Source organism: Molothrus aeneus, chromosome 16 (assembly GCF_037042795.1).
Source record: "Molothrus aeneus isolate 106 chromosome 16, BPBGC_Maene_1.0, whole genome shotgun sequence".
Taxonomy (NCBI): domain Eukaryota; kingdom Metazoa; phylum Chordata; class Aves; order Passeriformes; family Icteridae; genus Molothrus; species Molothrus aeneus.
Window position 1 is genome coordinate 15,400,441 of NC_089661.1, and position 14,676 is coordinate 15,415,116.

Below are 14,676 nucleotides of genomic sequence, written 5' to 3' on the forward strand. Positions count from 1 at the left end.
CTCCACCCTCAGCACAAGGCAAGAAATCCTGCACACACCAGGGCTACTGTGAGCTGTTAAGTGTGGTTTTGCTCCACATACCCCCATTTCCTTTCCAGCAACAGCACCAGAAAAAACACTGAGGAGAGAGTTTGTAGCTGAGGAATTCAGTGGATGATTAACTCCATCCTACCTATTAACCACTGCCTCCGTTCCCTCCTGCGAGCCCCAGAGCTGGGCAGCTGAGCTGGGCCAGCACCTGATGCCCCTGAGTGCTGTGCAGAGTCTCAGGTGATGTGCTGGCTCTGGCTCTCAGCTACAACCCATTAAGCGCACTAATGATTAATCCAGGATGGAACCTGGCTCCCCTTGTGCCACCAAACGGATCCTGCTGCCTGCAGGCCACCACGGAGGGACCTGCAGGGCCACCAGGAGCCCCTCACAGGCAGGCACAGGGATGCAGTGAGCGGCTGCTGCTACTCCCCCTCCACACCAATGCACACCTCAGCCACGCTGTGCCCCCCTTGGGGCCAGGACAGGACTGGGGATGCAGCTCCAGCACCCTGAAGATGCTCCAGGGGCAGCTGGGTCCATGAGCAGCCCCAGCCCATCACCACCTCACACCACAGGACCTCACATCACAGCAGCCCCGCGCGCCAGCCCCCGTGTCTGTCACACTCTGCTGCACCCCAGAACGGGCAGGGCTGGGACACAAACTGCCTGTGCCACCTCAGGCACCTCCCCTGCCCCGGCCATGGAGCTCCTACAGCCTCGCCCCGCTGCAAAACAGGAGGGGAGGCTCAGGTTGGACATCAGAACAATTTCTTTATGAAAGGGTCGTCAGGCAGGGGAAGGGGCTGCCCAGGGAGGTGGTGGAGTCACCATCCCCAGAGGTGTCCAACAAATGGCTGAGGACATGATTTGTGATGGCCTTGGGGAATGGTTGGACCCAATGATCTTGGAGGGTTTTTCCAGCCTTAGCGATTCTGTTATTCCATGATTCTCCTGTCACACAGCCTGTGAGGCAGCCAGAATTAGGACTCCAAGGAGTGCACAAGTGGGTTTGCAGTCAGGGGAGGACTGGAGCCACCCCTGCCATCCCAAACTCCCCTGGGAATACTGAAATGCAGCCACACTGCCCTCAGGAGCTGCTCCCTGCACTGCACACAGCTCTGACCTCCCAGCTGGGGCTGGCATGTCCCTGTTTGGGAAACTGATGGGTCTGCCCTCAACACAAAGTATAAATTGGGCAGAAAATAAAACTTTGGTTCTTTTCCAGATGCTTTAAAAGCAAAATTAATGGTTCTGCAGCTGTAGGAGCACAGTGGGACCCTGCTGCTCCAGGAGCTGCTGCTGGGGATGTTCCCCCAGCACAAGGCTGGGTTTGGTTCAGAGGATGAGGAAGAAGAGGCTGAAGGCCAAGCAGGGGTGGGAAAGCAGGACCAAGGGTCCCAATGAAGCTGTCAAAGTGAGCCCACATCTCCATTTTGCTGCCCTGATGCTCACCTCGCTCAGGCTGAAGATTCACCTTCCCAAGAGCTGCTGGGGGATGTTTTACTGGAGGACGAGCAGAGCACCAGGCAAGCAGGACTGACAAAGCCAGGGCAGCCAAGCGCTGAAACACTCCACAAGCACCCAATTGCCATAAAGAACCAGGACAACACTCAGTGCAGCCTCAGCCCACGGCTCAGTCAGGCAGAGGGATGCAGAGGAATCCTGAGAGCCCAGCCCACAGCAGCAGGGTCAGGCTGCAAACAAGAGCAGGAGCCCTGCTTCCCCCGTTCCAGCCCTTAGACAACACTGCCCCCAGTAGCTCGGCTCCCTCCCGAGCCAAGGTGTGCACTGAGCACCCAGGGCACACACCAGGAGAGGGAACAGCAGCTCCAGGAGCTGCCCCTGCTCAGTGGGAACGGGGGAACTGTGGTCAGCGTGCACTGGGAGCTAAAGGTGCTGATCAGAGCACCCACCTGGGAGAGGAGGATGCATCCTCTGAAGGGGATAGGCCGCAGCTTGGACTCAAGGAGCTCAGAGGTATTTTCCAACCTAAATGAGCCCGGGATTCCGTGAAAAGATGCCCTGGTGACTTCTGGAATGTCCCTCCCAAGCAGCCAGAGTGGAGCTAGCTCAGGGGAGGCTGAGGGTCCTGCAGGAGGGGGGTGTTGGGAGAGGAATTTCCAAACTCTCCCGTGTTGGGAGAGGAATTTCCAAACTCTCCCAGCTCCCTCTGAAGTGATGGGATCAAGCTACAGACTTGGATGTGTCTGATTAATCCAAGGAACACAGAGCACAACATTGGGCTCTGCTGGCTTGACTGAGAGATCTGATGGCCAGCTGTAATTAACCCTTTAATTGCTGCAAGGACTAACTGATGCCAGAGGGAAATACTCCCAGCTGACTGGCTGCACAGCACAGGGCACTGCACACAAAGCAAAGCAAACCCAAGTTAATGCCCCTTAAATCTGTGGCTGTGGCAGATGCAATCTGTGCATGTAACCAGAAATTCACCTACCCAAGGCCAGTGGCACTGCTGCCTTGACAGGTCACTGTGCTGCAAGCACTGGAGAGGCACAGAGCTTCCCAAGGGATGGTTCAGAGCTTCCCAAGGGATGGTTAATTACTGGATGCAGGGAGTGACAGGAGGGGAGCACAGGGAGGGCTTTGGAGCTCGGGGTCTGGCTGTTGGGCCACTGAAGTTATTGTGTTGTACAAAACACAGATCCAGGAGCCAGTGATGCTCCTGGCACTCCCTGCAGAAAGCAGGGTGTGTCCTCCCTCTCAATTAAACCTTGGCAATTGTCTTGTGTCAGCCCAGCAGAACCTCGGGTGCCACCCAGACAGCTCCAGCTTTGTCTCCAGGGTGCTGCTTGATCTGTGCTGTGCCCTGCACAGCTTTCCTGCACACAGGAGAAGCAGCTTTCCTTTTAATTTTCCTTCAATAAAGCCCTTCCTCACTGCTGTAGGAACACAATCCACCACAGATACCAGCTACAGTGAATTTCCTTAACACAACTCAGAGACTAACACAGCCTAACCCTTGGCCTCTTCCAGCTTTTGTTTTCCCACCTCAGTTTTGTCTACAGTAATTTTTTTAAGACTTCTGATCCAACCTTTGCACCGATCCATGCAATCAGGGGTCGCAGAGCTCAGCCTATAAAGCCACTGACTTCATGTTTTCCCTCTGTAGGAGTAAAATAATGTTCCCACACTCCGATAGAAACCTTTGCTCTGCACAGATTTAATTCATTACTTATGAATCTCTGGCCAACGCCACTCTCCTCATGGCAGTGGCTCTCTGTTTGCAGTTGTCTCCAGAGTCTGGCAGGACAGGGAATCTCCTTTTTGCTGTGGAGTGAAGGAGCTCAGGAGGGATCCTGACTGATGGCTCCACCAACTCCTGCTCATGTTAACAATCCTCTTCCAGAAAATCACCCAGGTAGCAGCAACAGGCTGCGCTCCACAACTGCTCCACAGAGCACTGGGTATTTTCCAATGGAAACTCTTCTCCCAGGGAATCACTCTGCAGCCCATTTCAGATGAGCACTGTGTTTGGCTTTAGGGAATGGGAGAAGATTTCTTGGTGCTGTGAGGGCAGTTCTGGGACACAAATCACTGAGGAGTCACTGTGCATGCTGCTGGAATCGCTGAGGAGGCTGGGATGGCAGCAGCTCTGCCAGCCTCAAAGGCACGTGCCCGTGCCCCAAGCTGATGCTTTTTGCTTTTGCAGGACTGCCTGCATCAGGTCTCAGGTAAGAGCTGCCCTTTTGCTGTGCCTGCACCAATCCACGAGATCCCAGAGCTGGTACAGCAATAGGAAACACGGAAGGTGCCAGTTGATTGCTCTTTCCGTGTCCAAACTCCTCCTTTGCGAGCTCACTCTTTCCACAAAGCTTTCCAAACCTTTTTTTTTTCATCTGGGGAGGGGTGAAACCCAACTCTGCTGAGGGCCAGCAGCACCACACTGCCTGCACAGGCTCTGCCAGAGCTCAAAGCCTTTCACCAGGTCCCCCGTGCCCCTGGGACCTGTCTGGGGGGACAAGGCCATCACCACCCCAAAAACCCCGTCCCTCTCCTCTTTTGGTGAAACAACCCAGCTTAAGCAGAGGTGTCTGCGGGAGTACAAAGCACAGCAGAGGGGAGGGAATGTGGCTGCAAGGCTTTCCTTAGAGGCTCCACTCTGCATCCCACTGTGGTTTCCAGCTGCTCCCTCAGCTCTCCAAGGCCCAGGAGAGGAAATGTGGCACATGCACTGTGCTGGGAGCACGTGGCATGGAAAGGGCTGGGATTCCTGCTGTATCACCCCACAGAAGGCCTGGCACTGTTCCCTCTGCTCCCAACCAGCCACACAGCCCCTGCTCATGGGAGCACTGGAGCAGCCCAGGAGAGAAAACCTGGAACATCCCCAGAGTGACAGCAGGACTGTGGCTGCCAGCCCTGGGCCACGAGCATCCCCTGCAAGGCAAGGCCTGTTTGGCACCTCTCCTGACAGCCCCACCTGAGAGCCACAGTGCCCCACAGGGTCCCCATCCCGTGCCAGGGTGGGCATCCTGCTCTTGGAAATGTGGCATTTGAGAGCAGAGGCAGGAATGAACAGCTGGATTTTCCAAGCCACACGTGGAAAGGCTGCATTCAAGCCCTAACACACACCCAGCCAGCTGCGAGGCGAGCGGGTGAGCGCAGAGGTACAAAAATACAAAAATAGGCACTTCTGGAGTGCTTCTTCAAGCAGCAGCATTTTGGCACTACAAAAATACACACAAAAAAAAATTAAAAAAAAAAAAATCACATTTTTTTTTTCCCAGCTCTCAAAGGGATCCACGTGCTCCCACCACGGCTTTGGGGATGAAGGGATCATCCCCCAGCTCACTACCCTGGGGCTGTGTCAGGGCAGGAATGTCCCAGGACAGCACACAGATGCTTTCACCAACCTGCCCCAAACCAAAACCCGCAGCTCCAGCCCGGCCTCCCTCCACCCCCTGGCCGAGGCGTGGTTTGAGAGAGAAACGCTCAGCTTTGGCCAACACAATCCGGCTGGGCTCTGCTTTCCCAGGCTTAGCTGTTCCTCGGGTTCCTCCCTCCGGAGGACTCAGCCCACACCCTGGGTCCTCTCCTCGGAGCGCCACTCCCACGGCTCCGGCCGGGGAACCGCTTAACCCATTGCGGGAGCCCGCTTAACCCATTGCAGGAGCCTGGTCAACCCATTGCAGAGCCCGCTTAACCCATTGCAGGAGCCTGGTCAACCCATTGCAGGAGCCCACTTAACCCATTCCAGCAGCCTGGTTAACCCATTGCAGCAGCCTGGTCAACCCATTGCAGGAGCCCGCTTAACCCATTCCAGCAGGATCAGAACCCATTCCCAGCAGGATCAGAACCCATTCCAGCAGGATCAGAACCCATTCCCAGCAGGATCAGAACCCATTCCCAGCAGGATCAGAACCCATTCCCAGCAGGATCAGAACCCATTTCAGGAGCCCGCTTAACCCATTCCAGCTGGAACAGAACCCATTCCCAGTGGGAACAGAACCCATTCTAGCAGCCCAGTTAACCCATTCCCAGCAGGAGCAGAGCCCATTCCAGCAGCCTGGTTAACCCATTCCCAGCAGGAGCAGAGCCCATTCCAGCAGCCCAGGTAACCCATTCCCAGCAGGAGCAGAGCCCATTCCAGCAGCCTGGCTAACCCATTCCCAGCAGGAGCAGAGCCCCCGAGCCCTGGGCTCCACAGCATCCCTGACGAACCCCCAGGCCAGGGTGGAAAGGAGCCACTGCCTGTCCCTGCAGGGAAAAAAACCCTCCTTTGCCTCTGGATGCTGGTGCTGTCCCTGCCAGAGGAGCCCGGAGCAGCCACAGGGATCCTGAGGGAGCCAGGGCTGAGGGGCTGCCAGGGATGTTGCAATGGAGCTGGGAAGAGGCCATTGCTGGGGATCTGCAAGTACCACAGAACCAGGGGATCACCCAACACTCTGGGCTGGGGGGGACCTCAAAGCCACCCAGTGCCACCCCTGCCATGGGCAGGGACACCTTCCACTGCCCCAGGGCGCTCCAAGCCCTGTCCAACCCAGCCTTGGGGACTGCCAGCTTCTCCAGGCAACCTCAAAAGGAACAATTTCCTCCCAATATCCCATCCAACCCTTCCCTCTGGCAGTGGGAAGCCATTCCCCCTTGTCCTGGCTCTCCATGCCCTTGTCACGAGTCCCTCTCCAGCTCTCCTGGAGCTCTCTGAAGGACCAGGAGGTCTGTCCAAGGAGGTGGGCACAGGCTCTGGGAGGGCTACAAACCCCACCCTGGAAATGTCCCTTCCAAACCAGGGATTAGACCCTGTGACTCCATCACAGACACACAAACTGCACCGCACAGAGCCCAGAGTGCTTCTCCACACAAGGAGCTGCCTGCACAGGCTGGCAGAAAATGAGCTGCCAGCTGTCACCAGGAGAAACAAGGCCATGGTGTGGTGGCCAGGGACAATTTTGGATGAATAGGAACAGGCTGGCAGAGTCATGGCTCAGATCCAGACTCCGTGCCACCCCAGGCTGCCCTGCAGGAACGAGCTGCTGCAGGCTGGGCCTGCTGGGACAGCCAGCACAGCCCTGTGTCCCCATGGTCCTGCAGGGCATCTGCCAGCACAGCTGCAGTGAGAAATGGGGATCCCACCAGCTCCCACACCTGCACTGCCAGAGGGCACCCACAGCCTGCGGGAACAGCAGGGCCACGCTCCAGCACCCAGAGATGCTGTAGGTGGGAGATCTGCTAGCACAGAGTGAATGAACATCCAGTCCTGTCACCAACCCAGCCTATCACACTGCCTTAGCACGGGCTGCTAATTGAATTCAACATGACAGCAGGTTAAACACAGTCACACAGGACCATATGCCACGTCTGAAACTTCCCTGCCGAGCTCAGCTCAGCGAGGTTTCTCCAAGGCCTGATGCCAGGAAGCAGAGGAGATTTACCTGCTCCTAACCTGAGGGCAAATATTTTGCTGTTAATGCAGTAGAAACAGCTGGCTGAGGAATTGTTTTGATTATGTGTTTTGCTTATCTGCACATTATCAAAAAGGATGTGACCTTTCGAGGGAAAGGGAAGAGCTGGAAAGCTGAGGAAGTTCAGCCTGCAGAGGAGTAGCTTGCACAGAGAGCTCACAGCACCTTCCAGTATCTGCAAAGGCTACAGGGAGGCCATTGAGGGACTGTTCATCAGGACCTGTAGTGACAGGACAGGTGGGAATAGGTTCACACTAAAGAGGAAAAACTGAGGTTTGATATATGGAAAAAATTCCTCCCTGTGAGGGAGGTGAGGCCCTGGCACAGGGTGCCCAGAGCAGCTGTGGCTGCCCCTGGATCCCTGGAAATGTCCAAGGCCAGGCTGGATGGGGCTTGGAGCAGCCTGGTCTAAAGGAAGATGTCCCTGCCAATAGCAGAGGAGTGAAGGAGATGCTCTTTAAGGTCCTTTCCCACCCCAACTATTCCAGGATTCTGTGATTCTATGACAAAATCTCTTTACTGGTCACGGTTCCTATAAATACACTGCAAATGCTACAGCTTGCACGTTTTGATGCTCTTCCTGATGACAGCTATCCTTTAAATAAACATGAATGGCAGCACTCACATGAGTTTTGCTTTTTGTGCCCTTTGCAAAGCAAAAAACTAACATTATGTTTCAATTGACATTTTTAGTTTTGGCAGAGATGCCGACTTCGCTTCAGCGTCTACGTAAAGAGCGGTGATTCGATATGAAAAACAGGCTCATTCTTTACTGCAAAGGAAGGCTGAGAAATAAGGGCTGGAGAGGTCTGGTGGGACACCAGCACGCTCCTTTGGGACAGGCTGGTGACCTTCAGCACAGCCCGTGCGTGCAGCTGAAGGGGAGCGCGGCCGGCAGCTCCGCAGCCACTGCGGCTTTCCAGCCTTGGAGCCACATTTCAGCAAGGGCTGGAGAGAAGGGAGGGATGGTGGGGAGCGAGAGGAGGCTGGTTTGATGTGGGGGGAGAAAAGGGTGGGCTGGTGAGCAGCAGCAGCCATTCCTCTGAACAGCAACAGCACCATGAGCACAGCCCGGGAGTGGAGCTGCCAACTTTCCACTGGGGAAGAGACGGGAAATTTTCCCTCTGAGCCTGACAGCAACTGCCTGAAATCGTGCTGTTGGCCGTGGAGGGACTAACTCACAAGTGCTGTGTCCCCCAGAACCCACCCCACTGCCCACACTGCTCCATGCACTCTCCTCACATTAAGAGCCAGATCCAGGCAGCTCCCAGCCCACTCCACCCTGGCACTGGAATGCACAGCTTTGCTCCCGAGCTGTCCTTCTTCCCCTGCTCACTTTGTTACTCACTACAACTCAGATAAATGTTTGGGGACATGTGGAGTAAATAAAATACAAAATCAAGCTGAACTGCAACAATCAATCAAAGGATAACAAAGCTTGGAGGAACGGAGAAAGGACGATGCCGAGCCGCGTTATGGAAACCACAGCATGGAAAACATGGCATGACAAGAGATAAAACAAGGAATGCCATTAAAATGGGATAAAAAGCAGAGGAGCATTAACAAACCATATGAGTTCTACCTTCTGAGTGAGTGGTTTTCTTTCCAATCCACTCTTTGTGAGAGCAGAATGAAAGCAGCTGAGTGAAACGCAGAGAGACCTGCCAGGGGCTTGCCAGCAGGACAAGAGCAGGATCAGCCCTCACTTTCACTCCAACAAGGAAAAAGCAACACACAGAAAGAGACCACCAGGAAACTTAAAAATGTCAGGAAACACAGGGAAAAATCAGTGTAAACAGTGCACAGGAAAAAACACACCAGGTGTCAGAGGAAACCCAGAGGATTCCACCAGCAGTTCGTCCTGCCTCGTGGGGCTCCAAGAGGTTTAATGACAGTTCTTCAACATGTGGGGCTTTGTCACTACCAGGGTTTGTAGGTTTGGCTGCACCAAATTACAGATCACAAAAGTGAGACACGTTGATGCTGCTTGGGATTATTCAATTGCAACTTTTGGCACAGAGCAGAAGCACCTTCAAATCTGCCTCTCCGGTGGATGCCTGTTCTTCCTGAGCTGGACATTTCTCTTAATACGCTCTGAAACACCATTAAGAAAAGTTTTAATTTTTAAAAAGTTTCTCAGTCGTGGGAGCAGCACTGAGAGTTCTCTGAAGCTTTAGGAAGGAGCACAATAAACAGCCCAGCCCTCTCTAACAGCAGAGCCCGTTCTGCTCCGACACCACACCACAGAATCGCCTCCTTGTTCCCACTCACACTATAGCTACGAGCTGCTTATGGGACTGGTCCCTTCCACAGGCTGAAAGAATCTCGCTGGCAAAATATTTATCTAGCACCTCATTTGGGCCTTTTTCCCTCTCCAAAATCTCTTACAAAAGAGAAACGCAGCCTTGTTTTCGCTGGGATATGGCTCCCTACAAGAATGACATTCCAGGCTGTCTCAATTTTTTCTAGGAACAGCAATAGAGCTATTTTGCTTTTGTGGCCTGGACACTACTGTACAGATACTCCACTGCCTGTGGGTTTACCTGAATTAGATTTTAATTTAAACTGGAAATTTTTTTTCCCCTGATAGCTTTTGAAGACACCCCAAGCCTTGAAAAGGCTTTTCCTGCATCATGTAATAATATCAAAATCTACCAATCACTGCTGATCCTTGAAATTTAAAATACCAGACTGCAGGTTCCTGAATCATAGGATCTGTTTATTTTAAGGTTTATTTAGGTGAAGTCACCGGCTGGGCAGTGCAACCCCAGGGCTCAGTGCCAGATCCACAAAAAACCCCACTGGGTTTTCGATGAAAGTTCTGATCCCCACTTCTGCAGGAGCCTGGCGACAGCAGAGCTCCTCTGATCCCAGCTTCTCCCTCTCACCCATCCACAAACACTATTCCATCCTAATGAGGGGAAAACAAAGTTTCCACTATCATCCTTTTACATCAAGATTCTAATTTCCACTTCAAACCTGCCACGACACCGAAGATGTGTCAGAAAGAATCAGTATTTGCAAGGGAAAGTCGGAAAGCCTTGATGAGATTTATTTCCACTCGAGGAACGAAATAAGCGATGAAAGCTCAAGAAACAGCTCAGGCTCAAATAAATGCGAACAAAAATCCGGTAGCGCTGAGAGCAAAGCACTTGAAAAGAGATGGATCAGAGCATTCCTGGGATGCAGGAGCTCAGAAGTGCAAATGCTGCCACTGGAAGCCTCGCTCCCCCAGTTCAGATCCACTGCGGATTATTTGGAAAAACAGCCTTTGCTCCTGGTTCCAGCCAGACTTTGCGTTACACTTCAAGAACCTGACTCTGGCCATGGGAAGGGGCCAATATTCCCGCTTGGTCTGCCTGGAGACCGCTTCCAGCGAGGGATGTGGTGTCTGCGAGCAGCAGAGCCCATTTCCTTAGTGATTCTTTGGATGGGACCTTTCCCCGTGCTCCTGGTAACAGCGCGGCCGCGGTTGGCATTTATTTCCTCAAAGCTGCTCCGTCTAAAACGTCGGACACAAGAGGAATTCATTTCCTAGGCCTCGCTGCCACAGCCAGAAATTCGGAATCGCAGTTGCTGAGTGCTGCTGCAAGCAAATGGCCGGGAATTCTGGTGCTGGGAATTTTCAGAACTCGGCCTTCCTAAAGGCTGCTTTCAGTCCAGAATAATTAATTTTTTTAAAAGGGGTTGTTGAGATACTAAAAAATAATTTTTCCTCTAATGAGAGAATATATAAACATTATTTATCTGTCTCTGTTCAACAAAGGGAATGTGAAATTATTAGGCAAAACTCACATAACCTCACTGAGCCATGAGCAAGAATCCCTTCCATCCCAACAGAAATCAATCTGTAAACTCTTCATGGTTATAATGACAGTGGGTGCACCTGCATTCTCTGCCATGACCAAGAGGTCAAACAGGGCAGTAAACCTGAAAGAAACCCACTTCAGCACATGTCAGCCCAGCCCTCAGAACAGGACCAGCACACATTTCCAGCTGGGACACACACAGTGATGAGCTGCCTGACAGGGATGATTCCACAGCCTGAATTCCCAACGTGAGCTCTGTGCCCTACACAAACACTTCTGCAATCAGAACACGGTGCCACAAACACCATCCATTGCTCTGGAGCAATTCCCCTTCCCATGGTTTTGTTCACCTGCAAGAGCTTTATGTCCTGCTTCCATCTGTCACTGCACAATACCCAAAACATTCTGGGAGCTTTTACAACTCAGCGCCTTTGAACAACAATAACATAGTCTCAAACACTTACTACCAACATTAATAACCACAGAAACACATTGTAATAGCCCCAAATCCTCAAAAAGCCAAATGAAGGACTGATCATCACAGCCTCCAGGAGGCTGCTCCACAGTGACCAGCGAGCAGCCTGGGGAGCTGCAGAGCCCCACCTCAAACCAACAACAGATAACAGAAATCCAGAACCTCCTTAATAAAAACCAGTCTTTTCCAGTTAGGGACTTTCTGCAACAAACAATGGCTGGTTTGTTTGCAGAAGTCTAAATATATCTAGCAAGAAAAGAGCTGGAAAACACCTTGGCTGCTGGATTTAGAGATGTGCACATTTTCCTGAAGTTAGTCCAGACACAGCCTGTGAAAACGACAATGTATGTTTACTGTGGTACTCCACAACTTCTGCAGTATCTCTGTATTGACGCCAAAAGTGGAAGCTTAGTTAAGAATATCCAAATAGAGAAGCAGACCCTTAAAGCAGCGAAATACCACCAGAAATTAGTTCATGTGAGATCTATCCACCACGCCAGGCCCCACGTCATCTTTCCTATATGAATCACTCGATGCTTTTGTCTCGTCAAGAACTGAAAAGCTGCTCCCTACGGAAAACCAAACTTTTCCCCTGCGTCTGTTTTTTGCGTCACTCAGCGAGCTGATTTCAGTGACAGAGCACATGGGCCATTGCAGTGCCCCTCATGAACGTGCCTGACTGACCGACCCAAAACAACCAGACACAAACACATCTGTCATCCCATCCACGGAGCGATGCTTGTTACGCGTTAGCTGCGTCTTTCGGGTTTGCTTTAAAGTGTGTTTAACCCCCCAATTAATTCAAACACTCGCTCCCGCACACTCTCCTCCCGTTATTCCCCAAGAACTTCCTGAACACGGAACCTCCCAGACCAAACTCCCAGCTCGGAAACCCCCGGTTCGGAACTCCCCGAACCAAACTCCCGGCTCGGAACACCCCAAACCAAACTCCCGAACACGGAACCCCCCGGACCAAACTCCTGAACGCGGAACCCCCCGAACCAAACTCCCGAACACGGAACCCCCCGGTTCGGAACCCCCCGAACCAAACTCCTGAACGCGGAACCCCCCGAACCAAACTCCCGAGCACGGAACCCCCTGAACACGGAACCCCCTGAACCAAACTCCAGCTCGGAACCCCTGAACCAAACTCCCGGCTCGGAACGCCCCGAACCAAACTCCCGAGCGCGGAACCCCCCGAACCAAACTCCCGAGCGCGGAACCCCCCGAACCAAACTCCCGGCTCGGAACGCCCCGAACCAAACTCCGTCTCGGAGCCCCCCGCTCCGGCGGACCACCGGAGTTCCCCGCGTCCCGGTGCGGGCCGATCGCGGCCCCCCGGCCGTGCCCGGTACTCACAGCGCGGTGGCGGCGGGGGGCACGGCGGCCCCCGGGCTCTCCCCGCCGCGGGCCGAGCAGTTGAGGGCGCAGGCGGGCGCGGCGCAGGCACAGCCCGGGGCGCAGGGCCGGCAGGCGGGGGCCGGGGTCGCGGCGAGCCCCCCGCACAGCAGCGAGCAGAGCAGGCACCAGCCCGGCAGCGGCAGCCGCGGGGCGCCATGTTTGCGCGGTGCTCCGGCGGCTCCATTTCCCAAAGGCATCTCTCCCTACGGGCATGGCATGGCCCCGGCGCGCCGCCGCCGCCCCGGCCGCCCGCCCCGCCGCGCTCCGCCGCCGCCTCAGCGCCCGCCCGCCATGGCCCGGCCCGCTGGGGCCCCGCTCGCCGCGCTGACAGCCCCGGCCCGGCCCGGCGCCGCTCGGCTCTGCTGCTGCTCCGCCCGGCCGCGGCCGCCCCCGCTCCGCCTCCCGGCCGGCGGAAACACGGCGCCGCTCCAGCCCCGGCCGCCCCCGCTCCGGCCCGCACCGCGCGGCTCCCGGGACACCGGGACAGCGAGCGGGCCCGGCAGCAGGAGGGTCCCCTGGGAAAGGGGTGTCCCGGGAACAGCGGGATCCCGTGGGGATGTCCTAGGAACAGGGGCATCCCGTGGGAAAGGGGTGTCCTGGGAACTGGCGGATCCTATGGGGAAGGGGTGTCCTGGAACAGGGGGATCCCGTGGGAAAGGGATGTCCCGAGGGGCAGGCGGGATCTCGGGGGACCGGGGTGTCCCGGGAACAGCGGGATCCCGTGGGAAAGGGGTGTCCTAGGAACAGGGGGATCCCATGGGGAAGGGGTGTCCTGGAACAGGGGGAGCCCGGGGGACACAGGAGCCATCCGGGGATCACGAGCATCCCCGGGACAGGAGAGTCCCGGGAAACAAGGGTTATCCCCGTGGGGGCAGCTCAGACAGCGAGCGGGCAGGGCAGAGAATGCAATGCGGCAGGGAATTGTCTCCCAGCGCCCGGGCACACAGGGCGGTGTGCCCTCCTGAGCCCTCCCCGAGGCTGGTGCTGGGGGATGCAGTGAGGGCTGCAGGGTGTGTGTCACACCCCCAGCACTGCAGGTAACTCGGGTACCTCGGAGGGAGAGGAAGAACGAGGCCGGTACTTTCCAGTGCATTTTTTTTAGCATGAAACACAGCAAATCCGTCAGGTTTCAATGTCACTTTCACCCTGCAATAGCCCCGGGCAGTGGCTGTGGCTCACACCTGGTGAGATCAATCCATCATCCCACAACATCTCTTCGGGAACTGAATTATTTCTAAATTTAAAATATAACTAAAATAAAATCTCCATACAAGCAAAGGAAGCACCATTGCAGAGGGCATCTCCCCAAAACCAGCCCCACTTGGAAAGGGTTGAACAGCTGTGACAGCTGATTATTGCACCCTGATTTGTTGGTGTTTCACCTGTGCTGTGTTTAATCAGGACAGAGAAGGGTGATGGTCTGGGTTTGAATCACATAGGATTTTTGAAGGCATTTGTGACTTTGGGTGTGTGGGATTCTCTAGGGAACGAGGGACTGACCCTTCAGCGCTGCATGTGCATCCACCGTGAGCTGGGAATCCCAGAATCATTTAAGTCAGAAAAGACCCCACCTCTGGCTCTGCCCAGTGGGATTGACCCAGGATGGTCCCGATCCAACAGAATCTGTCACCACCTGTGTGGTTTTAGCTTTGGGATCGTCCTGCTGAGGCTCTGCCTTCCTGTATGCAGGAAACTCTGAACAAACCTGAAATGCAAAGCCTGACAGCATCCAACCTCCCTCCTTGGCATGGTGCTTAATGTATGTGAGAATTTATTTTCCAAAAACATTTTGTGCTTTGAATGTTGGGCTTGAAATGTGCTTGAAAGACACATCATCCTTTGCATGATGTATTGTGCCCAAAATAGCTCCGTGGTTACTATTTCCTCATGTGACTGCGATATATTTATTTCCACTCCCTCAATTGTAAATTGCTTTTTGTAGGGTTCTTTTCCCTTTCTTTTGTACTGATGCCCATATTCTTTCAGATAACAGCAAGGAGAAAATATCCTGTGTGTGGATTGCAATCAGTAGATTAGC

The 14,676-nt window shown here is 54.2% G+C and overlaps 1 protein-coding gene across 1 annotated transcript in view; it reads right to left on the minus strand.

The window, feature by feature from the left end:
• The window catches only part of PKD1 (polycystin 1, transient receptor potential channel interacting), an 83,523-nt gene extending 70,688 nt beyond the window's left edge, over positions 1–12,835 (minus strand). The window contains exon 1 of the mRNA XM_066560600.1: positions 12,597–12,835. Coding sequence (XP_066416697.1) covers positions 12,597–12,835 — 239 coding nt within the window. The remainder of the gene's footprint in view (positions 1–12,596) is intronic.
• Between the last annotated feature and the right edge of the window lie 1,841 nt (positions 12,836–14,676).